The sequence below is a fragment of the Alligator sinensis genome, unplaced genomic scaffold (genome assembly GCF_000455745.1).
Source record: "Alligator sinensis unplaced genomic scaffold, ASM45574v1 scaffold111_1, whole genome shotgun sequence".
In the NCBI taxonomy this organism is placed as follows: Eukaryota; Metazoa; Chordata; order Crocodylia; family Alligatoridae; genus Alligator; species Alligator sinensis.
In genome coordinates, this window is record NW_005841875.1 from 4,485,494 (window position 1) to 4,511,802 (window position 26,309).

The window sequence follows — 26,309 nt, forward strand, 5'->3', positions numbered from 1 at the left end:
AAACTCTCCCCTGGAGCATACCCTGGTCCTTTTCAAGGACGTGAGCGCTACAGAATATGCTCTCGGCCCCACAGAGGACCCCTTCACTTGCTGGGAACTCACTGATTGAAGATGACACCTGAGGAAGCTCCTCCTTGTTCTGCCATACAGAGCCAGATCTGGCCCTTTAATACAGCATTTATGGTGTTAGAGCAGCTTCCGAGTTTCTCACAAGGCATCGGCAGATGGGTGAAACTGCACGGGTCGTGCGAGCTGAACAATTCACAGCTCATGGGAGTAAACAATGACCTTCTGGTGAAGACAACTAGCATGAAGTTCATAGCCAGCAGTTAAGTCCTGCTGGGTGGCTGCGAGGGTCGTGAACTGACTTTGGAGTGGTCGGGCAAGGGACCCGGGCTCTCTTTATGGTCCCAGTCTCTCGTTTCTCAAAGCAGCAGGAACTCCAAGTGTTACAGATACAGCCAGATAATCCTGTTTTGGGGAGAAGAAAATGCTCTATTTTAATGTACCACTAGAGTTCCCCAGTAACTGATGAGCGGGAGGGAATTGCTATTCTTTCCAGGGTTAGAAGCACTTCACACAATTGAACCCTATGGATTATATGTTTTTTAAAACAGAGTTCTTTAATCTCACCCTTTGAGCAAGACCAACACACAACAGTGCTGGGAACCAGAGTTGTTCAGAAAGATACAGGTCAGGTTTAATTTGAACAGTTTCATGCATGCCAAACCTGAAAGATGCCCATCCCAGCAGCTCAGTACTTGGAGTAAGCACTGGTTGCATGGAGTTAAGAAGTCCTAAAAAGTTTCCCCAGAGTCTGAAAAATGAGTAACAACCATGCAGACAAAATGAGCTCTCGGTCCCTCAGGCACATGTTCATTTTAAATCCAGTTTCAAAAGCATTTGATGTTTAATGGCCGAGTGTTAAGGTTGGATTCTTGTGCACTCTTGCATAAAGGGGGGGAACAATCCTGCTATAGCCACTGAGTTTTTTTACTGGTCTATTTGCTTTGGTACTGACTTAGCTGCCAGCTCCTATCTCATGCTTGTGGTCACCATTGTCCTGATCAGTTTGTGCTAACCTAAGTAGAAGAGTGGCCAGCAACACGTGGCCTGCAGAACCACTGGACCCAGCCCACTGAGCTGCAGGGCTTAGCCTGAGCCTGCGCCCATGCCTGCACTAGGGCTGGGCAGCTACTCACTTTCCCTTGTACCCTGCAGCTGGTAGGGAGCTGTGTTGGGGGCAGGCAGCTTCTAGCCATGCCTGCACCACAGCTGGGAGGTAGAGGAAGGAGAGCTGTGCAGACGCAGTTTGCATATACCTGAGCCAAGCACAGCTACCCACCAACTAGAAGCTGCACCCTCACTGCAGCTGGTCAGCAGGGGCTGGGAGAATCGGCAGTAGCACAGGCACAGCTGGCAACAGCTGGCCTCCAGCACACCATGGGGAAAGCAACTGACATGCTGCCAAAGCCACACTGGACCAGAGCTGGGTTGTTCTGGCCTATGGCTGGTAAAACGAGGCTGGCCCTTGATACAGAAGAATCAGAAATGCTTCAACGGGCCCTGCTTGGGCATGGGAACACTGTCATAGATTCATAGAGTCGGATGGGACCCAATGGATCATTATGTCCGACCCCCTGCCCCTGGCAGGAAAGAGGACCAAAGTCAGATGACCCCAGCCAGGTGACTGTCAAACCTCCTCTTGAAGACCTCCAAGTTAGGTGACAGCACCACCTCCCTTGGGAGCCCATTCCAAACTCTGGCTACCCTTATTGTAAAAAAAAAAAACAAAAAAAGTCTTCCTAATCTCTAACCTAAACCTACTCTCCACTAGTTTGCACCCATTATTCCTAGTTACTGCCTGGGGCGCTCTGGTAAACAGCGCATCCCCAATTCCCTGCTGTCCTCCCCTGATCAATTTATAGGCGGCTACTAGGTCACCCCTCAGCCATCTTTTGTATAGGCTGAAGAGATCCAGATCTCTCAGCTTCTCCTCATAGGGTCTTTCATGGAGACCACTAATCATGCCAGTGGCCCTCCTCTGAACCTTCTCCAGATTCTCCATGTCCCTCTTGCAGTGCGGCCCCCAGAACTGGACACAGTACTCCAACTGCAGCCTGACTAATGCTGCGTAGAGGGGGAGCATCACCTCCCTCGATCTGTTGGTCATGCATCTGCTAATACACAATAAGGTGTGATTGGCTTTGTTGATGGCCTCGTTGCACTGCCGGCTCATGTTCATCTTGGAGTCAACTATGACACCAAGATCTCTCTCAGCCTCTGAACTGTTGAGGAGGTCATCCCCCAACCTATAGGTGTGCTGGGGATTCCTCCTTCCTAGGTGGAGTACCTTACATTTATCTGTCAGTCACGGAGGGGCAATAGGAAGGAATCAGACTACCAGTATTAGGAAAAGGACATGTCCCAATTTGCCTGTCTCTGGCTGGGTAAGAAGTTAAGTAACCATTCCTCTGGGTTCAGGAAATTGTGGAAAGTTACAACAGAGGAAGTTAAAGAAAGAGGGGACAGCAAGTTTTGCACCCAAAAAAAGCACAGGAGCAAAGCTAAGAATGAAGTCACTGCCAGGTATTAATATAAATGCTTTCAAGAAGCTGCAGTGCTAATGTTACAGAATTTACCGCCAACTTAACAAGCTCTTGCCAAATACCCACAGTGAGATACAAGATCATTGGCTGACCACTTGCACACAGTATCCGGAAGAGAACTCATGATCATCTGCTCTGGGGACATAAAATTCGTTCTGCTCAGTTATGTAGAAGAGCTGTTTTACCAGCCAAGCAAGTTCAGAGCAACATTTGAGCAGGTCTGGCAATACTGTTATGAAATGCAAGCACATGGGTTAATGCATCAAAGTAGGGTCTTGCTAGCATTCGCATACCTCAGTGCATATATGTTCCCTAACCTTGCAGTCCTTACTAAGGCAAAACTCTCATGAAAGGTTTTGCAAGTGCATGGGCTCAGTTTCTTGATTCAAAGTCACACCACACATTGCCGTGCCAAGCAGTAAAACCAAGGCTTATGATTATTAAAAGCCCATTGATTCTCCGTGCAACTGCCTTTTACGTTGCCCTAACCACATGAAATATTAAATAACTTGATACGTTGTGTTGCTCAGGAGACGGAAGTTGAGAAATGGAACTTCAGAGAAGGCTCTGAACAGTTGATCGGTTTCCGGCTCTCCGGAAAACTTTCATAACGTTTTTGCGAGAGCTCAGTCTAAAAAACACACTGGGGTGTTGTGTTTAGGGCTTCCATTCCTCCTAGATGCGTGACAACTCCACAATAAGAGATGCAGCCCAGGCCGTGGCAGATGCAATTCAAAATCCCAGGCAAAACTGTCCGAATACTTTGGTTTTCTGGTAGTCCAATTGCTGGAACGTTTCCAGTGTGCACATCAGTAATACTCTTCTCAGAAAGGTACCGCTCCTTAAGAGTGGAATTCTCTTGAACAGCCTTCCCTCTCAGTCCCAATTCCACACCTTCCCGGCACCAGTCGGATTTAGCTAAGTGAATAAATAAGATCCAGGATAGCATTAAGTCGGTGGGGTCAAGCTAACTCACCGTCAAGTGACAGCTCTGGCTGGTTGGCTTTATTTGCACAGAATCCCCTTTCGTTGCCTCCATCCCTCTCTTCAGACTACTTGTGCTGAATTCTGGGGTTTCTTCACCTTTGGTGAGAGCACATTTGGTTACATTTCAATTTGAAACAAGGGAAAGCCTGGCAAAGACGGTCTCAGCCTTGCTCCAGTGCAGCATCCCGCAAAGGCAAATAAGGGAGCCGTGGTAGGCAAAGAAGGACGTGGTGCCCACACGGCTGACACTTGGTAGGAAGGCAGGGCCTCCTCTTGATTCAAACACTTGCACCTCACCATAAGTAGGGATAAGCTGCAGCTAATCTGGAAATGAGGAGACAACCAGCACGACTGTCCACTAGGGTATGCAGTCTCTGTCCCCTGCTCCCCTCTTTGGTTTATGAAACCAAGTCACTAAGTATAAATGGGGTATGCTTACTTCTGGGATGGTTTTAAATGCAACTCTTGGAAATGATCAACACTAATAGAAACTGAAGCCAACAAACTTAAAACTCTGACACTTGATTTTAGGCACCTAAAATCAGGCCCCAAATGAAGCAGTTCTAACACCTCTGAAAAATCACAAGGACACCTAAACAGAAATGTCAGGCATCTAATAACACACATGCAAAATTTCCAAGCTCTCCCTCCTACAGCTGGCACTCCCACCAACCCTCTGCCTCCACAAAATTAAAAGGAAGACACCAAAGAGAAACCAGCACCAGCAAGTAAATTGACATAACTGTATTTATTGCACAAAGTTTCCCCTGAAATTGGGAATGGTTATTATAATACAAGTGCACATCTTGGGAAATATATACAAAAAACCAAAGGAGATAACAAGTATGTACATTTTACCCAGCATTGTACACATACCACCATCTAAATAATTTAGAGAAAGCAAAAAAATTGTCATAAAACATCTATAACGACGACTTGGGAAAGTGTGTGCAAGGTGTAGACTCCTATTATTTTGTTTTGTTTTTGTTCTTAGCAGCCCCATCTTTGCCAATTGCAACTAAAATAATTTTGCTAGTCTGTGTGTCTAGTACACTTCATGTTTTCCACCTGAAAATTAAGACATCTTAATGAACATTGGGAATACTGAAAAACAAAATGGATTAGTTTTCTATGTACATAAAAGTTGATACATTTTAAAAAAATTCAACCCTATAGCTCTGTTAAAGATCCCTTTTTAAAAAAAAAACATATGCAAACAACAAGTGTACGGACCATTTTCACGTACCTTAATAGTTAAGTTAAAGGAAAACTTCCCATCATGCTAACGTTTCATTGGCAATACTGTTAGGAAGAGGGTCAATAACTTTTAGCCCCAAAGCTCAAGTACTTGGGTCACAAGGGGAACTAGTACTGGTGATCCGACAGCTACAGTGCAAGAGCACAATGGTGAAGCTGCATGTGTGGCCGCTTGGCACAGGACTGACCGACAAATGATCGCATTAGAATGGTCTCGGGGTGGGGGGTCACTTGGGCAGAAGAGCACAATTCACTGAATGGCCCTCACTACACTCGATGCTGCGAGCCGCACAACAGGCGATCAGTGTTAGTGCTAGTTTGGAGCAGTCAGACCCTTAGGCTGTGTGTAGACGAAATGAGGGGCGTGTGTGCACAATACTTTAAAGCGGGCTAAATACTTTTGTACTGCTTTAATGGTGTCGGTGTTTGCACGCTTTGGCGGCGTATTGCGCATTAATTCCAGCCACTGTAGGATATTCGGCAGCATAATGCGCCTGAAATGACTTGGGGCTCAGCAAACTAAAACTCCTCCGAGGAGTTTTATTTGCTGCCCCTACAGCTGCAGAGTGAAGCACCGGGATCTGTGCAGCTCCACAGCTCTGCAGGAAGCCCTGCAGGCAGCTTGGCAGCAGTCTGGGAAAGCTGGCTCCACCCAAGAAAAAGCAGAGAGCCTCATCTTCCCCTCCTCCCCCTGAGCCTGCCAGCCTGAGCTGCGCGGGGGCCTGGTCCTGGTGCTTCCCTGCATGGCTGCGGTGCCCCCCCAGGACCGCCCAAGCCTGGTGCCTGCGGGGAGGTGCCGCTGGGGGAGGGGCCGCCACTGCCGCAGAGGGAAACATCAGCCCCCCACCGCCCCAGCCCAGGGACTGCTCTGCCCATCAGCAGCTCACCCTCCCCTCCCCGCCGGAGAAGCAGGTAAATTAGTGGGGTGTGTGCATGACACAGGCGTTTAAAATCAACCCTAAATTGAAGCGGTGTTTTTATAAAACCCACCGCTTCAATTTAGGGCCCCCGTTTCGTCTACATACACCCTACATGTAGAAACCTTCTCGGACTGTCCCCCACATGCATGGCTGTGACTTGCCACTGGAGGTCCGGTGAGCAGGAGCAGGACTAGGAGCTGTAGTTGTGAGTTGCCACTAGAGAACTGGTGAGAGAGACCCTGGGATACTGGAGGTCTTCAACTTGGGCAGCACATCTGTGGGGAGTGGCCACACCTTAGTGGAGTGGGAGCTGGATACTGCGGATCAGAGATAATCTTACTCTGGAGTGGCATTACTTTAAGCCGCGTAAGTGCTTAAAATCTCTTTAAGGTGTTAATGTGTGGACAGTCCAGGGGGGTTTAGAGCTCCAGGAACTGCCTAAAATTACCATATAACAAGGCCCAATAACAAACTCCTCTCTCTCTCAAGCAGTATTAATTTCAAGCTAGCAGAGGGCACCTATTTCTTCAGATCAAACTGAATTTAAGATAATTACCATGATTGACCTAAGGACAACTAGGAGGAGAACATAGCATTTGCCTGAAATAATTCATTACAGACCTAATCATAGAAGGCGCTCAGCACTGTGGCAGAGCCAGCAATCATGCTCGACTGAACACTCGAGCTATCTCAAGGAAGCCAGTGGTACCAATGCAGACTTCAAGTTAACACATGCTCAAAGTGCTTTCATGCTCCAGGTCCCAAATGCTGGCACCTTGTTGTACTGAGCCCAATAGCACTAACATGATCAGATTAACCACAAAATATGAATGATGTTCAGAATGACAATGATTGCCTATATCATCCGTTACAGCAAGGATAGCCTAAAATTCCTAAGAGCCCAATCTTGCGTTACCGATACGCGTGTTGCTACATTCGGGCCCTTACCCACTTGTTTGGGTTCTTTCTACAACTTAATGCAAAATACTAAAATGGTAAAAAGGGGACATTAAAGGGGAAGTCAAATGAGAAATATTCTGAAGCTGAAATGTAAGTCACATACCTGCAGCAGTTAGCACTGCAGTTAGCACATGCAGACAGGCTTTCTTCAACCACACTGCCCATGTTTGAGTTAGGCTCCCTATCACACTTAGACCCCAGGCCAGGCCTTCAGGACAATGGCACAGGTCTGCCCTTGCAGGGCCTCATATTTAAGTTTTGATTTTTAATATTACTGCCAAATATATTGGGTGACAGACATCCTGGCCCCAGTCAAGTCAGTGACACACTTTGTCGTTGACTTCAGTGGGGTTGAAATTTTACCTTTTTTAAAGTTTGAGATGGGAGGGAAATAGTTTTGTATTTAACACAACTCGGCAAAACCACAAGAGCACATTACATCGCTGAAGAAATGGTCACAAAAATAATGCAGTATGTATCTAATGGTAAATATAGTTTACCTAATGAGTGAAGAAGTACCTTTCAATGTCATTGTTGAGACATTGTTGAACTCTTGCATGCTGAAAATGGTCAATGGAAATTAACTCTATAATCAACAACATAAAGTGGCTGCTAGGACACATAAGCAAAGAAGCACATAATGCAGGGTCCAGTTAAACTGAGGTAGTAGATCCTTTTGAAAGCACAATCCACCCACCCACTGCATATTTACATTACTTACAGCAGATTGGTTCCACATCAGCTGTTCTTACACCAATTGTATATACAATGACAACGATGAATGAAATGAAAGAGAAATGCTGAGAATGGGATGGACAGCATTTCTTGTTGGTAGTTACAAGTTGGTAGAAAAGGGATTAAGATAATTTCCATCATGGGGATATTTTGTCTAAAAATAATTTTGATATTACTACACAATGGTGTAGTCAGTATCCGCATCTGTAGAATTACTTTTAAAAATATAGCAATTAGCTACCTGAGCAATTAAGGGTAATAGTGTATTTTTTTTTCCTCCAATGCTTTGGTATAATTATTTCTAGCTTATTTCACCCGCTGCCCAACTGCTGTATAAACAATAGGATGTTGCAAGAATATTATATACTGTAAAAAAGTAGTGAGAGGTAGTACTCGTGCCATTTTGGGCACACCGCCAGGAAATTTCAATCAACTTTCTCTCGAAACTTTTTTGGTTGCAGTGGTGGTTATAAATTGAATTCTTTCTGTTTTTCATAAGTCTTGAAACAAGAGCATCACTTAGTATAAAGAGACATCTAAACATTATAAACATTCAATACCAGTTACAATGTCAAGCCAAGAAAAGGAAACAGGATGACGTTTGCTAGGTTGCTTGTTGGCTCCCTCTCCCTCCCCTAGGAACGATTACAAATGAATTTCAGAGCCGAGTATCAGTAATAAGCTGTTTACAAAAATTGCTTTTCCTCTGAGAAATATCCAGACTTTCACTGCGTAATGAAAAAGTAGAAGTTGTTTACAAATCGTTGAGGCTTGAAAACCAACACTTCTAATACATTCCTGGAAGAGGAGAAGACAAATCTCAAGGCAGCTACTTCCTTCTCCTGTTAAGTCTGCTACCAGCGATAGCATTGTAAATCATTACAAAGCAGCTCTTCCTTGCGTTACCCACTTTTAGCCACATGTAATTAGCCATCCTTGAGAAATTTCCCAAACTATATTCAGTTCTTCAGCTTTCTCCATGATCTTGGGTTTTCTTCACTACTCAGAATCTCAGGCTTTTCAGACTGTCTTTTTTCTTTGAATTTTTTTTTTTTTTTTTAAATGAATGGCCAAGTGGGAGAATGAAAAAAAATACAAGTAGTCTCCATGCGTGTGCATAATGTGCAGTCAGTTATGGAGACCCAGTCCGCTTGGCAAGCTGTTCATTTCAGTTGCCTCAAGCAAAAAGGAGTTGGAACAAGTACGTTTCATGTTTGTCTCCTTGCCTTCCATTTTGTTTTCCAGGAAAAAAAATGTGACCGTCCATGCCCTTTGGCATTTTAAAGTAGTATCTGGGCAACATATGGAGAGTGAGTGCTTGCTACAGCTGCCAGCAAAGGGAGGTCACTGGATTCAATCCTAAGAGGAAGAGGAAAAACACTGTAAAATGTGACCCCCAATCTAGGTGGCCTGTCCATATGTTTTGGCTGCCATGTAAACCATCCCAAATGCAAACATCTGCACTTGGGTAGTCAAGCCCAACAGCTGTACCTTTCATTTATAAAGCTCTGCACGGCCAGACTTTCTTCACGTAATGTTAAAGCAAATGATTTACATTCCTGTCATTAAGACATCACACTCTCGTTACAAACCCACATAAATCAGCTTGTTTTTAAACATCGACACTTGCTCCAGATCTGCCTGGTGACAGTTACAGATCTGTATTGTGAAGCGATAGGCCGGGGTTCAGTTCAGGCTTGTTCTCAGTCTCATCAGGCTGACAGGGTTGGTGAAATGACAGAAGGGAGCAGGGGGCAGGCTGGCACTGGACTTGCTTTCTGCACAAAGCCTTAGTAAAGGAGCTTTAGGTGGGGAACAAGTCACAAGATGGGGACAAAAGGAAATGGAAGTACTTAGCCCCTGAGCTGGGGAATGAACGAGCCCCATGCTGTAGGCTCCTCTCTTTCCAGCAACTGCATCAGTCTACAGCTCCACATGCACAAGCCCAGATCTACATGCCCCAGTCCTCACCCAACAACACTCTTGAGGTATTTATAGGAAGCCGGTCTCCATGCCAGCTCTGAACACCTCCTACAAAGCCTCTTTGCTTGTGTCCCACCCCCCTGACGGCTTATGTGACACAGAGGGTCTTTTCTGGGCTCTGTCATGTGGGAAATGTCAATCTGGAGGAATCATATATCATTCAGCAAGGACTGGCCAGCTAATGAGTGGTTCTGGCACAGTGGGGTAGAATAGGAGGGGGATCCTTAGCATCTGGGCAAGGATATGGAAGGGAACCCTGGAATTGGAAAATTTATGCCAAACTAAGGGCCATCCTACACATTCATAGAATCATAGAAGTAGGGTCAGAAGGGACCTTGTAGATCTTCAAGTCCGACCCCCTGCCTGGGCAGGAGGAAAACTGGGCTCAAATGACCCCAGCCAGGTAGACATCAAGCCTCTTCTTAAAGACCCCCAGGGTAGGAGACAGCCCTGCTTCCCTTGGAAGTTGGTTCCAGATCCTAGCCGCCCTAACCGTGAAGTAGTTCTTACAGATGTCTAATCTAAACCTACTCTCCAACAACTTGTGGCCATTGTTCCTTGTTATCCTGGGGGGCGCTAGGGGAAACAAGGTCTCCCCCAAACCCTTCTGGTTCCCCCTAGTGAGTTTACAGACGGTCACCAGGACCCCCCTCAGCCTTCTCTTGTGAAGGCTGAACAGGTTCAGGTCCCGTAGCCTCTCATTGTAGGATCTGCCCTGCTGTCCCCGGATCATGTGGGTGGCCCTCCTCTGGACCCTCTCAATGTTGTCCACATCCCTCTTGAAGTGCGGAGCCCAGAACTGGACACAGTACTCCAGCTGTGGCCTGACCAGTGTCACATAGAGGGGGAGGATCACCTCCTTGGCCCTACTCGAGATGCACCTGTGGATGCACGATAGGGTCCGGTTAGCCCTGCCGACCACGACCTCGCATTGTCGGCCCATGTTCATCTTGGAGTCAATGATGACTCCAAGATCCCTTTCTGTCTCCATGCTCTCAAGAAGGGAGTTTCAACTTAAAGCTGGATAGAAACCAGCTACTGGTTATTACACGTTTTCAAGGACTAACTTTATAGCTGGCTGGCTCTTTTTATAACTAGATAGTTATAAAAAGAGTTTATAACTAGATAGTTATTTTTATCTTGTGATAATTACTTTGCATATGTGGCTGGTCTAAACATATTGCACTATTGGCCAGTTAATTGTGTAAGACACGTAATGTGTAGCAGGGGCCCGAGGTCCTGCTCCTGCATCAGGATCCATCAGTACGTACTGCCATACCCATGACTAGTGGCCTAGGAGGTGTGGGAAGGACACATCAGGGGACATGAGTGGAAACCTCGCACACAAATCTGTGATCGTACCCCAGCACCACGCCCAGCTCCTTAACATGAACTCGCATCTGGCCCTTGAGATATTCAGACAGCATCTTGCTTTTGAAATACAGTTCCTGTAGCCGATCTTCCAGGTGCATGACGCACTAGAAACAAATGAAAAAAGCCATGTCAGAAAGCAAACTCCTTACAGTACCTTAACCCTTCCAGACCCCAAAGAGAAACAGCCCAGGCCCCATAATCAGACTGCCTTGTTGTCAGTCACATCACGGAAAATAATTCTTTGAAAACATCCTTCAGGAATTACTGGGAAATGCACAATTAAAATGAAACAAGTCTCTATTTAGACTCTTGTTCTGAAAATAAATTGCTGAAGTGTTTTCTGCACTAGCAAGACTTCCCGCCTATTTCAGTGGACATTTTGCACCCAGACTGAATCAGGATGACAGCCGGCTCTTGGGAACTCGGAATGAAGTTTAAAAGGGGCCCTACGGGCTGTCAGATGACGCACAGTGTGACAGATTGTGCCAACCGGGCAGTATGGCTGTAACTTAAATTAACATAACAAATATGTTCCTAAGAGCAGATTCTCACAGCATGTCAGCTCTTGTGAGCATTGCTCATACTTACAAAATTTGGAGATAAGTTATGCTTGTAAAGCTGAAGAGTGGAATGAAGCAGATTGGAGACAAGGCTGGAGACTAACACCTCTTTTCCCAGTTTATTGTCAATCATTCGCCTCTGGCTACTGGCCACTTGCACTGTCCACTTGTCCACGTCTGCAATAATGCAGACAGCCTCTGCGATCGGTTCATCCAAGACAGGATGCTAGGAATTTAAAAAAAAGAAGTGAATAGTTTAAGTACAAGAAGAACAAAAGGCAGGTCGGTGCACACAAAACAAATCTCAACAGCAATGGAAGCCCTTTTTTAAGCCTTGAGGCAATTCCTTATCATGAAAAAGTTAAGAGTCTTCACCTCCCAGGCTTGAAACGATTGTCTAAAAAGTGTGTCTTTTAACATTTGATTTTGTTGTTTCTTGTTGGAATGAAGCTGAGGTTAAAATAGATACAGGTTAAAATCATACTGAAAAAAAGAGAGAGAAAACCCCAACAACTGTACCTATCTTGATCAGATTATTCAAGATGTAGAAACTCAGCTTATTAAAACTGAAAAGCCTCAGAAAATCTAATCTGCTGTTCGTCACATGTGCTGCCTGGTTTCTTTCACGCAGTTGGGACAATTCAAACAGTTGCATTTTTGGTTGTAATCAGTTTTCCTTCGGTAGCAGCAGGAGTTTGTTAGCTGCCCCTGCAGAACCACCAGAGGGAGCAAAACGACAAAGCCAACCTTCGCTTTTCTAACGCTTTTGGAAGATCTCTTTGCAATGGATACAAACACCTCTGTGGGCCTTTTCCTTTCAATTTTTTGGCCATGACTGCCTACAAACTCCCCTCTCTCAGCAGTACCAAGGTGCTGCTCCACTATGCATGGGTTATATTTTGAATGCCAACATGTAAAATCTTGCATAGATTTTTTTTTTTAAATTCTGGCAGCATTTGCTGGTAAAAATGAAGCTGCAGCATTTGAAGAACATCTCTTTCCTTGGCAGTTTGTAGAGAAGAAGTATTGGTTTCATGCCAGAAGTCACACTGAGATATTGCCCCTGTTGCTCAAGACTCAGCTGTGATTTATTCAAAATGGGCAAAACCCACCGAATGTGCCCAGGGGCACCAGTGGGCAAATCACTGGAAAGGGCTCTGTGCAGAGAAGAGGAGGCAAACAAAGGGAAAGGGCCACACAAATGAACTGCTGCATCCAATGAATGTACAGGGATGCTGACTAGCATGGAAGGCAGCTGCTTTGGGGAACGAAAAACAAATTTCAGAGGACCCATGTGCATACCCTGAAAGACATGCTCCCAACAAGTGTGTTTTCATTTCTACTTATGTCTGACCATGGTCCTAGTATGACTAAACTGCATCTGACTGGAGGATCTGGTGGCAACGTGGTGGGGCTACTTGTGGTGGGGTAGCTCCTATAAAATACCACAATGTTACAACCTCCAAAATAAGGCGAGTATTGGGCCTTATTTAGACATTACTGGTAGTGCCTAAATAATGACAGGCAATCAGGACTCATAGTAGAGATGATATCTTATTAGACCAGCAAGATAATAAAGACGATATTTTTATTAACAACAAGATATTCATCAACAAGATGATATCTAATAAAAGATATCATCTCTACTACAAGTCCTGATCACCTTTTCCTCTAGACCAATATGGCTACAACCTGGATACCTAAATAATTGCAGAGCACATAATTAATACTCTGCAGCTCGTAGATGTATGGAGCTGTATCCTGTGCAAAGATTCCTACCTCGGAAGGATAAAGAGCATCATCTAGCCAAAAACCCTGGCCCCCGCTGCCTTGTGGGTACTCCTTGGCTGGAGAAAGCCTAAGGGACATCATCCCGACAGAAATGTGTCCTCACTGAGGCATTAGGGAGTCAGCAGTAGTTCTTATCTGTTGCTCTCTGGCAGCAGCTACAACCATCAAGGCACTGAATGTCTGGACTTGGTCTGGCCTTTGGATTCTGTCTTAATGGTCTAAAGGGGGGGGATGGGAGGTCTTGGGCAGCTTCCACTCCTCCATACTCTTGCCTAGGCATATATATGCATGAAAGATCTTGGTGACTAGAGCTCTTGCGTGTACACCATGATCCAGAGGATCGACAGTTACCTATTAAGTCTGACCTCACTCCTGTAGGAATGAGATCTTGGCTTGCAGGGGAACAGAATCATGTTTCTGCTTCCGTAATTTCTATCGTCTCTTCCCTTAATTTCCACAGAGCCAGAGGGGTACAGAAGGATGTTCTTCCCACCCCATCCACTGTCCAGTCCCCTAGGACAGATGGTGCCTGGAGCAGACCTCATCCAGGAAAATACAGTTCTACCAAGACCCATTTTTACATGAAAGTGGTCAGGGTGGGGGGTCAGAGAGCAGAGACCCACTACCCACATGCTCTAGGGCACAACATAGTCCATCAATAGGTTAGCCTCTTCCCCACAAAGACAAGCCAAGCATCTTAGCTTCTCTGAAAACAAAACAACAACACTAATAGATCTCAACCTTTCTGAGGGCTGAATATTTACTTCACCAAGAGAACAAGTTCTGTTCCACAGACAATTCAGGTTCGTTAGGGAGATATTCATGGGAAAGAGCATGTGGCAGTCTAGAATGGTCATAGCAGTTCACAGCTCAGGATCCCAGTAACCAACCAGCTGCTCCATCAAGAAGAGGAGCTAGTTTAACATGGGCATCTCTCTCGCCTCCTAGAAGATGGCCTCCTCCCATTGCCTTCAACTGGGGCTCGAGTTTCAGTGGCAACCTGGAGCAGATTTCCCAGGTGTATTAACTGAGAGATGAGAGGAGGGAAGAGACCCCAGCGCAATGGGACTGTGGAAATTAGAACACAGATATAACAAAAAGTACTTCCAGTTCCAACAGGTTTGCTGTTTCAGAAATAGCTGCTTTTCTTTATTGTGAAAAATACTTTTATTGGATATAGTTTAATTACCTGAACAGCATGCGACAAATCTGACACCAAACAGTGTCTCAGTTTTTCATCAGTTCCTACTCCTTGCAAAACAAAGTCAGGTACGTAAGATGAACAGTAGCCACCTAGCAAGGACCTTCCAAAATTGGCAATACTGGGCTGGACAGAGTTCACTTCAACTAATTTTGACCTGAAAGAAAGGTATATCATGGACATGTACTGTAACGGAAACCAATTTCTGCTCATTTCAGTTTAAGCAAGTGTAACAGGTTAGTGTCAATCATTTCTTCCTTAAACTTCTGTTCAAGCACATTTTTAAAAAGTTTTGTTTCAAAAGGCAGTTGGAACAGTGTGGCCTTTTGCATAAAACACCAGAACAGAAAGTATATGAGCCAGTGTTATGATGCATCATTAATAAGGTTTTAATTTTTTCTAGCTCACCAATTTCGCTACATTCATTTTACAGTTACTAAACTAAAAAGAATCTTTCCAATCACTGATGCCATATTGGGCTGCAGCTCTGGGGAATGAGGAGAAGTGCATTGGTCTAGGTGTCTGATACTGCTGAAATACTTACCCAGGAAAAGAGATCTCTTCTTCCTCTGCCCAATCTTCTTGCTCTCCCCCATAATAGTTACTGCTTGGTCTAGTTAGATCGTGACCCGTATCTTCACTTTCACTATCGCCAAGGGCACTATCTGAGCTCTCATTTCTCGGAATGTCCCAGTCAATTGCTGGGGCAACTTTTTTCTCTACATTTTCTCTATCCCCATGGGGGACACTAATAGCAACTTTGTCTTTTTGGTCCTGCTCAGCAAAGCAGTTTTTGCATGTCTCTTGGCGAACAGATTCCATGAACTTACAAAATTCACTGGGTTGTTTGCTGTTCTGTGTACAGAGTTTTTTAGAAAACGTTAAACTACTGCTTTGATCTAGAATGTCTGTAGTTGCTCGCACTGGAATATCATCAATAGTTCGGGTTTCAATCGAACCATCATCAGTAAAATACTCATCAAAAAGACTCGAGCTCTCAGTACTGTAAGGATTTGGATTCCAAGTCTGATGCTTGCTGGCAACTTGAGGGAACGGTTCAGATGTCCTGCAGTCTCTGGTTTGGTCCTCGATGGTTTGTTTTGCTTCACAGTTCTGGTCAGCAGCCACTCCTTCCTTCATTGCTGGCTGGTTGTGATGCCTAGTAATTTGTTCCGCTACTGCTTGACTTCTCTGTTCGATGTCCGAGTCAGGCGACATAGAATCACCAATCAGAAAAGTCACCTTTGTCTGAGCCTCAGCTGAATTGCAAGGGAATGCGTCAGACAAGGGCTTATCGGGAGGCTTCTTCTCCACAACTATACCTGTGGATCTTGTTACACTGAGGGCTTGGGTACCAGATTCCAGTGACTCCTCGGTCCTCCAGATGTCTGCAGTTGGCTCTAATCCAGATTCTGCCAGTGGACATTTGTCCACTGGAGCTGCCCCCGTGCAGACTACTGTCTCTACCTTGGTGTCCAGGCAGGATCTCAAATTATCTTTGCAATGCTTAACATCAACAGGGTCTTCTTGGCAGTCAGCAGCTGAGGTTGTTCTGCTTTCCTCTAAAGAAGTTTCCAGCTCTACCTTAGAGGCATTTTGTGCATCTTCTCTCTCTCGTTGTGAAGCAGCCTCTATGTTTGGCCCAAGGGGAAGTGGGCCTTTGCAGTATTTACAACTACAGTTAGAAGTTCTCAATTCCTCAGACTCCCAAGATAACAAATTGCCTCTATTTCTGTGCATTGTGACAAGCACATACTCCGATTCCTCCACTTCTCCTTTCTCCAATGTGGTAGTAATAACGGTTCCAGGCATGACTATGGCTTCATCTTCTCCATTTTCTAGAAGATGCGTCTCTTGGAGCTCAGAGCATCTTATGAAGTAAGTGAGGAAATAAAGCAACCTCTGCACCAGATCTTGCCTTTTGCCAACTACGACAGTCTTTGCTAGTCTCACAGGTGATCCGATAGCCCCATACAAGTCTCCTACAAGAGGGAAAAAAAGCAACTTTAATACAGGGAATCTTAATGGTGCTGTTTGTCTCAGTAATGAGAACACAAACTGAAAAACTTCAGGCTCAAGGGGATGAATTCAGGGCAGAATAAAGTATTTCCGTTCTAAGCAGTATTTTTTTAGGAGAATCCTTCCAGTGGCAATACAGCCTTAACAGCAACAGTAATAGCTGCCACTGACAATACAATGCAACCTCTGCATCAGGAAACCATTGCATAAGGGATGGATAATAGGATACACAGCCTTTCACCTCTACATCAGCAAAACTGACCCAACTACTAAAAGTTTTGGCTTGGAGAAGCTTAGAAATCTGTGGATAATGGTTTGATGAGGCTCACTTCAGCAGGCAACAGCCATGATCACACAGGTAGTCTCAGCAGTGAAGCCAAAAATTCAGTAGCCCTAAAAACAAACCTAAACTTTTATCTCTGGAGGAAAATCTTCCCCATCAGGCTTTGCAGACAATGGCAAGACAATACAGGGAAACAAGAGCTGCCAGTGCTGGTGCTGTACTTGTTCTGCAAATGCAGAGGACTTTGGACTAGATCAAGTACCTTCCAGTAGCACTGGATTTCATTTGTGCATGCTTACAGTGCAGCACTGCTCCCTGACGTCCCTCGTTTTGAAAGAGAGGATCCAAGAGAACCCACAGCCAGGAATGAGCTGTTATCTTTGCAGTCACTTTGAAGGCTAAAGCGTCTCAGACAGCTCCAGCTTCTTCCTTTCATAGAACCAACACCCCCGCCCCCCAATCCCTCAGGTAGAACATCAAACGCAGGGAAGCACCCCTCGGATCAGCAGCTCCCGCCGAGGGGAAAAGACTGCTGCTGATCCTACTTTCCAAGGAGAGAGGGGGATACTGCATACCAACACCTCCCCACCCTGCCTGCAGAGAAGAAAGCAGAGGGGAAAAGTGAATCTGTGCCAAGAACCAGAACATGACAATGTGGGATGCAAAACTACAAAGCTTATTCTCCCTTCTTCTTTTCCTTCCTACCCAGCTCTGTCATCTTTGGAGGGCAACGGATAATGAAGTTCTGGCTTATCTGGGCAGGACTAGAGAGGGGTTCTGTTTTGGATGTATTGAGAAGCACGGGAAACCCACAGGGAGCTATAAGGAGGACTCCACGGTACCAGCTCTGGCTTCCAGCTGATTTCTTGAGTTTCATGAGTTTTTTTGCCCCTATTGACAAACGACCTGCCTGTGCCACGGTGGGGGAACCTCACAGAGTATTCAGTAGGCCTCTGCGAAGCGGCTAGTATTCACTTCAGATTCAGCCAATTCGGGGGATAGCGATTCGATTAGGTTATTCAAATCACTGCCCAGAATAGATTCAGCCGAATCTCCGAATCAGCCAGGCCCATCCCGGCAACGGCTGCCTGCCTACCTCAGCTCCCGGCTCTTTGGGGAAAAAAAAAAAGCCCTGGCTCATCAGGTGCTGCCAGGCAGGGGGCGATCCCCACTGCCCCGTGCTGCATGGGGGGCTCTGCCGAGGCCGGTGCAGGAGCAGCGAGTCCCGGGGCTTTTCTGTTGTTTTTTTTTCTTCTTAAAAGGGCCAGAGCTGGCCCGGGTGGGGCACTCATAGGGGCAGCACCCATGGGGGGAAGCAGGGATCGCCCCCCACCCCCTCACGGCAGCACCCAGTGAGCACTGGGGCTTTTCTTTAAAGCACTGGGAGCGGGGGGGGAAGTCGGGGGGCTGGCAGGGGTCCCCCCTGTGGTCCCCTCCCCTCTCCTGCCCCAAGTACTTACCAGCTGGGAGTTGGCTGCAGCTCCCTGCTGCAGTCACCAGGGATTGCCTGAAATTAAAGCTCTCCAAATCTTTTCCAAAGATTCTGAGAGCTTTGAATAGATTTGGACTTTTTAATTGGTCCCCTGATTAGATTCGGATTCAGAGATCCGGCCACTGAATCGGGCCGAATCTCCTCCGAATCGAATCACCGCCTGAAGCTTCACACAGCCCTAGTATTCAGTGCTTGCCATCAGACCATGCTTATGTCCTTTCCCTTGTGGAATGGCCACTAGGTGGCAATAAAGCCATCTACAAATTCAACGGGAGTCTTTCTTTGCTTCTAATGGGTTTTAGAATGCCAGAACATTTATTGCCTGCAGGTTTTGACCATTCAGCATTCACTTTTTTTTGCTGCTCCTCGTCTCATTTTCTCTGTTTCTTATTAGTATTAAATTGACGTAAGAGACTAAGTAATTTTTTTATTCCCCAAACCAGACTTGTCAATGGGAGCAATCCAATGCGTAGAATATGCAGTTTCTCTCTAGAGACCCATGGAAGGAAACCAGAATCCCTCATCATTGCCATGGTATTGGCCACTGTAAGATCTGCCATGCATAAATAATAAGAGACTCCACACTTTTTGCATTTGTTTTATTACTGGTAGTGCCTAAATAACAACAGAGCATGTAATTAATACTGTGCAGCTCATAGATGTATAGAGCTGAACCTTGTGCAACAATTCCTACCTGGGAAGGATAAACAGCATCATTTAGTCAAAAACTTCAACCCTACACTTTCCCCACAATCACTGCTTTATATACATGTATGTAGTACTGTAACAGATCGTGATGGAAAGTTTCAGACATACCTAACTGTGCCCACAGTGGGTTGTATGGATGAGTCTTAGCCAACATGTCCACACTCTGGGAGGAATGCTTTTCCAGAAAGATTTTTATAGGTGGCTGCCCATTTGGCATAACTGTGGGGACCCAGGCCAGGTGATTAGTGAGAACCGCAGTCAGCAGAGCTGGTAAGAATCTGAAAATGAAAATGCTCAATGTCACTTTTTCCAGCTGAACATTCATAGCATTTCAGCAACAGCAATTCTACAGCCTCCACGGGGCAGGGATGCTAGCTTCTGGAGATGTAGAGATCGTAAAGATCTCCAGATCCCCTTGGCTCTTTCTGCATCAGGCTGGAAAAGAACTGTGTAGAAATGTATTGAGCCCAGAAGAGAGAGATTTATTTTAAAGGTTATCAGAATTGAATTGTCAAACATTTTTATCTTATGCATATCTAAGTTCTTCAGTTTAGCTAACATTATGAGCCTTCTATTTAGTAAGCTTATTATAAGCACAGATTGCTAAAGCTCTCCATTAAAACCAAAAGAGATGATGAATATATTTAATGTTAATACACAAAATACAATATTGCCAACAGAAAAGCTTAAAAATATCATGGAACTTGCATTTAAAAATAAGGACTGGGTTTTAATTGCACTGACTTTCCATTTTAGTAAAACTTCTGCTGTCCAGTAGTTTTTTTCCCCAGTTAGGAACATCTTCTCAAGCTACCAGTTACTGGGCTTACTAGATATGTAATCTAGAAAGATGTTCAATGACTTGTATTATGTGGGTCAGATTACATGGTCTAACAGTCGTTTTTAAACTTTTGGCTTTAATACGCAACGCCATGAATAAGAACAGTTCAGGAAATAGGGCCCATAGCATGGGAATGACAGTACACAACTCTGCATGCTACAAAAAAGAAACCCTGCTCTTTACCATATTGTTCATTTGTATAAAAACAAGCCAGCACAGATCCCAAGTTTTAGATCTGGGACACATTTGCTCACTGTACATCTCAAAGTCCTGAGCTATTTTTCTTGAACTGTACAATAAGTGGATATCATATACTTGCATGAGAAAGGTGAGAGCAAAAGTGTGGGTTGGAGACTGGAACAAATAGGACTGGAGCAGGGAAGTTATGAACAACAGAACTGCAGTGTCTTCCAGAAGGGTTAATTTAATGCCTGTTTAAATAGTTTTGCAGATCCTAAAAGACAAAGACTGAAATGTAGCGTCCATCCCCCTGCCCTCCCTTTTTTTTTTTTTTTTTTTTGATCAGTGACTGGAGACCACATTGGGGTGGATGGGGGATGATGACTAGAGATTTGAAACGAAGGTGGAAAAAAATGCAGGTGCTGGGCTCGATTCTTCTTTCACTTGCATCAATGTAAATTAGGAGCATTTCCACTAAGGTTGAAAGAGTCGCACCATTATGAAACAGGAATAAGTTGAGAATCAGGCTGAGAGTTAAGGTCTGTTAAAACACTCATTGGGACATTTAAGGGATGACAGAGTGCTGCTCCGTTTAAAAATAAAAAGAGCAAAAACCCAACCAAACCCACAAGCAAAACACTTTAAAATGCATCTAAGCAGCACAAGTCTCAGACTGACAGAAGGCTGAAGCGGTTAATCCTGGCCAAATGCTTCCACCTCTGTTGAAACTTATTTTAGGAAAAACATTTTAACTCCCTCTACAAATCACTAAGGCTTTTCACATTCTGCTGAAGTCTGCTGGCATTCACACAGCTACAAGAGATCCCTTGCTTAAAGAACGCATACCATGCTGCACGCTAATTATGACCTTCCTGTTAGGGAGAGAGATGGATCACAAAATTACCATCAGGTGTTAAAAGTACAGGATTTTGAGGAACAGCAGAATCACATTCCCCCCTGATGTTGCCCAAGCTACACTGGCCAGTTGCTGGACCTTCTCCAATCTAAAGGCAGATTTCTTTGAGTTAACAGCTGATTTTGTTGTTTTATTCTCGCTTGAATGTCACATGCTTGTTTCAGGATTTTAGTGCACACGCTTTTAGACCTCCCATATTCCTACTTTGTGAAAAAAGACTGAAGAGATAATGAAACAGTAAAATTAGATTCCACTGTTGAGTTAACGAAGAAGCTGCTTCTTCGAAATTTTTGACGGCTGCTTAGGTCTACGACCCTTCGGGCCCAATGGCGGGTTCTAATACAGCAAACACATTCATTCTCCATAAAGCTGTGGCTTTTTGTGGAAGTCGGGCTCAGTACCAATTTGTAAGTTAGGCACTGTCACACACGACTCCTACTGTACTCCTTTCTGACCTCGTTCATTAAAACTTTTCTTATTCACTGTTTTTGAAAGGCCAGGCTAATGCCTTACATAAGGTATGTTCTCTCCCAGACACACACACACACATTCCCATCACTCACTTTTTATAGACATCTTTGGAAGGCCTGCTCTTTACGTGGGACTTTATGAGATTGTGGGTGAAGGCGGCATTTAATAAAAGGTTTTTGTTGCTCTCTTGCCTTTAAACTTAGAACAGCTGTGGACTTGTAGCTCCCTCTAGCTTTTTTCAATCATAAAACAGTGATTTTAATACTCGATGAGAAAATGTATTTACAAAATTTATATCAATTAATAGATGTCGAGAAACACCCTACTGGTTTTTAGAGGCGTTCTCCATTAAGAAAGTGAACTCCTTCATGAAACGATGGCAAAGCTGGTTCTTTTCTGGTGTCCCAGACATCATAGTCAGCCAGACAGGTTCCCCAATCCGTGGCATGGTATAGAGATTGCAAATAGTTGTTCTAAAAGAAAATTAGAGGAAGAAAGGTCATACTGGTAAAGGCTTTACTGCAATATTAGGTCCTGTTCCCATTTACATCAAAGGCAAATTTTGGCTATTAACTGTTACCCAAAGTCCACTATAAAAACAAGAATCTTTCACTAAATATAGTTAATTCATCTTGCTTCCTTTATGAGTTAAATATCTCAAGTATTTAACTAAATTGATCTCAAATACAACCATGCTATTGTAAAGCTAAGTACGGAGGTTCAAAAAGCTGGAGGCAAAAATCAATTCAATCTTCACAGGTTTTTCTAAGCTGCATAGACTGAACCTATAAACTGAATGGATAGCACCTGGGGGGAACTGGTGTTGGGCCAAGGGGTGTGTTCCTGCCCCCAGCCTCTCAGAAGCAGGCAGCTGGGGAGGGCTGAGGCAATGGGGGAGGCTGTGGGGGAGTAAAGAGCCCCCATGGTGAGGGCTTTCCCTCCCCTCATGCTGTGTAGACCTCAGCTGGGGGACCTTGGGGTTCATTCCACTGTGCCCCATCTCGTTGGGCTGACAAGCACAGTCAGAAGCAGGCTAGGGAGCAGAGGCTTTACTGCCTCTACCTTGTGACAGCTGTGGGTGGAGCTGTCCACTGGAGCAGACAACACAGACCATGGCTGCAAAGCATCCTGGGATGCTGGGGGACTATGAGTTAACTACGAGTTAAGCCTGAGACTACATCCATCCAGCTTTATCATAAACTGGGTTTGGCCATTTTGAAAGCAGTTTATGTACACGGAACTTGCATTCTGTTATAGATTAAAAAAGGTTTCTGATCACTTAGCCCAGTCTGTATGTACCTTCTGTCCATAGCCAAAGGGTTCAGTAACTTCCCTATCAGGGTGGATAAAAGCCTATGACTTTTTGTTAAGATGCTTTTTTTAAAAACCAAACCTATATAAAGATAGTTTCAATTTAAGATATGTTAAAGCTCAAAAGATATCATCATAGAATAGGGATTATAACTTCTAATTAAATATAGTATTTGAGACCATATATTCATATAACCTTTTTAGAAAAGTTTTATAAATACATCAGAACAGGCCATGGACTATATTGGGGCCCAATCTTATGGGGTCCCCAGAGGCTCCTCTATAAAATTAGTCAAAATAAAAAACAAACAAACAAAAAAAAAAACACTCTACCCAATGAGACTCAGTGTTCAGTCTAGAAGATCCCATTAAGCATCTCTGTGATGTTTAGTTTCAGTTGTCAAACTGTGGATTTGTCTCTCCAGAGATAACATCCTTGTTAACAGCAGTATATGGAGTATATTACCTATCCATCAGCCCCGCTGTCTCTGCAAGTTTGTATATACCTAGTCAAGCCCCTACCTCTCTCTAAAAGTGTAAAGTTTCAAGAAATTAAACAAATAGAGGATTGTTGGGGGTGGAGTAGATCTGGGCAAGGAGGAACATGGAGATAAATGCAAGGAGGGAGGGGTAGTAGAAACTAAAGAGAAACATTTTGAGCAAAATATTCCAGAAGTCTTGGAGGGATAAGTTTGTGTATAGCCTCTCCACTAATTTGAGATCTAGTGAGGGAATGGTATGGTAGAAGGAAAAATCTATCATCATGGCAGTAGGCTTGCCAAGCTGTAAAAGAGAGAAGAAATCAAAGATGAGAAGATATCTAGAAGGAAAAAGTGAAGAAAGCCCTAAGCTAATAACACACAGATGCAGCGCTGTCCTCCTAATACAGCATGGTAAAAATATCCCCCAAATATCCATGATTAATCTAGTAAATTGGAGATAGTTCACCTCCCAATGACTTCACAACTATCTGCTTCAATTAGCTTTGGTAAATAAAACAACCAAATCATAAATTCAGTTTCCTGATGCTGCTGCAAAATTAATCTGAAAAAAATCTCAAAATAAATCACTGCTTTAAAACTGAGTATGTACCTTCTAAAAATGCAACCTACATCTCTCTCTGAGTTGTGAATAATATGTATTAAGGTTATATCAAAACAACAAGAATGCACTTTTTGTAGATAACACTGATTAAATTGAGGCTTCCTGACCAGTGATTTAAATTGATTTGATTTAAATCAAAGCCACCCTGTGCCCTATAAAAAACACGAAGGAACTGAAGGATTTGAGACAGTTTCGTTGGGTATTTTTTCTTCTTATTCCCCTCTGCCCCTCCAGTTTCCTTCTTTTCATACATTACACATTTGAACCACATACAAGTCTGACGTGTTTGCAGACTATGGCAGTTTCCACTCTATATATAAATTTACAAACTGCCCCTTAAACTGGTAGACAAATAGCTCTACCAAATCCATAGATATTATGCTAGTACAGATTCAAGGGTTATTGCATGTCAACCCACGTCACCTTTGGTCATCTGGAGGGCAGTAAATATCTAGTTACCATTTGAGCTGTCCAGTAAAGCATCAGATTAAAATGTCAAAGATTAGTGTCCAAAAATAGTTTTATTTTAAAGAAAGCACAGGCTTTCTGACATTGCGGGAGTCTGCATTTTCATAATATTCAAAATTTAAACCAGCAATATTCCAATGCTGTCAGCAACTTTAAATAAGTCAGTAAGTCATAGGAAATGCCTGACCACTTCAGAAAAATAGGTTTTCCCCATCTACTTCTTTATACAAGAGTAATGAGCAATTAGTGTTTTACATGACATGCAGATCCAAGTTATCCTTTGGTAAAGTTATGCCTAGTCAAATCTCTTGTTTATAAAGGTACTCTCTGAACAACCACTTGATGCATTCATTGTCCCCAAACTTATCTTCTGCTCAGAACGAACACTTCTAGAACAGTAAATGGATAGTTATGCACAGGCGCCGGCTTTGTTTTTGGCCAGTGGATGTTTGCAGTATGTTAAAAAAAACAACAACCAAACCCCCCCCCCGCCCCCCCGCATTACTCAGCACGTTCCTGTGTCAAGGCCCACGCAGACCCAGAAGAGGCAGTGTGTTACTTTGACCCGGCTCTGCAGCACCTGTAAAGACCAGGCACTTCAGTGGGGCTTTTTTGGTGCTTTTATCTAATAACTGATTAAACTGGCTTTAGCTAGAAGCACCAAAAAGCCCCACTGAAGTGCCCCTTCTTTACAGCCACCGCAGGGCTGAGTCGAAATAACATGATGCTTCTCCTGGGAAAGCGTGGTTTTTTTAAAGTGTCTGCAAGCAAGGCTCCATGGGTGCTGAGGACCCGCTACTTTTTTTCAGTGGGTGCTTGAGCCCCAGAGCACCCTTGGAGTTGGTGCCTGTGTAGTCATGCATATTGGGGAGGTGAACACACTCAAAAAGCAGCTACCAAAAAGCTGAACCCCTGAAGATTTAGTTGAAGATCACTAAGAAGTGAAGAAGTGCTGGATGAGAGCAGCTGAGAAGCCCGCCCGTGGAACACTTCTGGTAGGACGGGAGAATTAGGAAGGAGGAACAGTTCCCAGGCAGTTTGGATCAGCAGAAAAAAGGAAAAAGTCACAAGTGCCAAGAACCCCAGAGCAGATGGAAAAATCACTGCCCAGGCTGAAATACAAAGGGCCTGTAAAAGCTTCCAACATACAGTATTCGACAAACCAGTCTGAGGCACTGAAGATTGTTGGGCCTTTTTTGTATTTACTCTATCAATTTCATTTTTCCAAAAAGCAAATTCTACCTTGTGTGCAACAGAAAACGTCCCCCTTTCCTTTTTGATCAAAATCTCTTCGGCAGGGACCCTATTCCCAGTTACTCCATTCCTGCTTTTACAGCAGGAAAGAAGCACTGAGGTTGGAGAAAGGGGATTTGAAGCCACCTTTGGTCCCAGCATATTCTGAGACAGTTGAGGGTTTGCCTGGTCCTAAAGGCTGCTCTGTTTCTCTGGGTCCTGTGTGGGATCTTGGAAGTAGAGGACAGGGCAGGACAACGTGCTGTGACCATACCAGACGTGATAAGGAAATGGGCTGTATGGATGGCATCGGGTATAGGAAGCAACTGTCTCTGTGCTCAGACATAAGACCTCGAAGGTCTCCCTATAGTTCTGCTGCCTCAGTGCACTGGGGGCCGTCTACTAATCTCTACGTGAGGATTAGGAATAGAAACATGAATACGAAAAAAAAGCCTCCCACAGGGCATGACTCAGCCCATCAACAGGTCATAAAAAGGGGGAGACCCCAAGGCACAGGAATTGGACAGAAAGTACACGATACAGCTTAAACCCAGTGTTAAAACATATGCTGTGGGGCAGGCCCCCCTTAGAAGCAGAGGCAATACAAAAAGGGCTCAATGCAAAACAGCCCTGAGCCCTCCTTCAGCACACGGCAAGCCCTGTGCAGCTGTTCAGCTGTTTGCAAAGGGAAAAAAAACAAAACTATTTCTCCACTAAAATCAAGATATTAAAATATTTGTTTTCGTTGAAAAGATAGATTGAGTCTTGTGACTCGTTATTTACTATTCTGGTAACCCTGGCTGCATCTGCAACTGATAGTGTTTCCTCCGAGAGCGATCAGATTCCACTGGCCGCCTGCCAGCAGGCATGTGACTGCAGTAAAGGGAACCCTCAATACCAGACGTG

General features: G+C 44.4%; 1 protein-coding gene across 5 annotated transcripts in view; it reads right to left on the minus strand.

Annotated features, from left to right (window-relative positions):
* Positions 1-8,499: 8,499 nt before the first annotated feature.
* Positions 8,500-26,309, minus strand: part of FNIP1 (folliculin interacting protein 1) — a 64,834-nt gene continuing 47,024 nt past the window's right edge. For all 5 annotated transcript variants that reach the window (XM_025196074.1, XM_025196071.1, XM_025196073.1 and 2 more), the window contains 7 exons: positions 21,614-21,760; positions 18,988-19,157; positions 14,922-16,359; positions 14,366-14,534; positions 11,414-11,611; positions 10,814-10,929; positions 8,500-8,827 (listed from right to left, as the gene is read on the minus strand). In XM_025196074.1, coding sequence (XP_025051859.1) covers positions 8,749-8,827; positions 10,814-10,929; positions 11,414-11,611; positions 14,366-14,534; positions 14,922-16,359; positions 18,988-19,157; positions 21,614-21,760 — 2,317 coding nt within the window. In that variant the 3' untranslated portion in view covers positions 8,500-8,748. The remainder of the gene's footprint in view (positions 8,828-10,813; positions 10,930-11,413; positions 11,612-14,365; positions 14,535-14,921; positions 16,360-18,987; positions 19,158-21,613; positions 21,761-26,309) is intronic.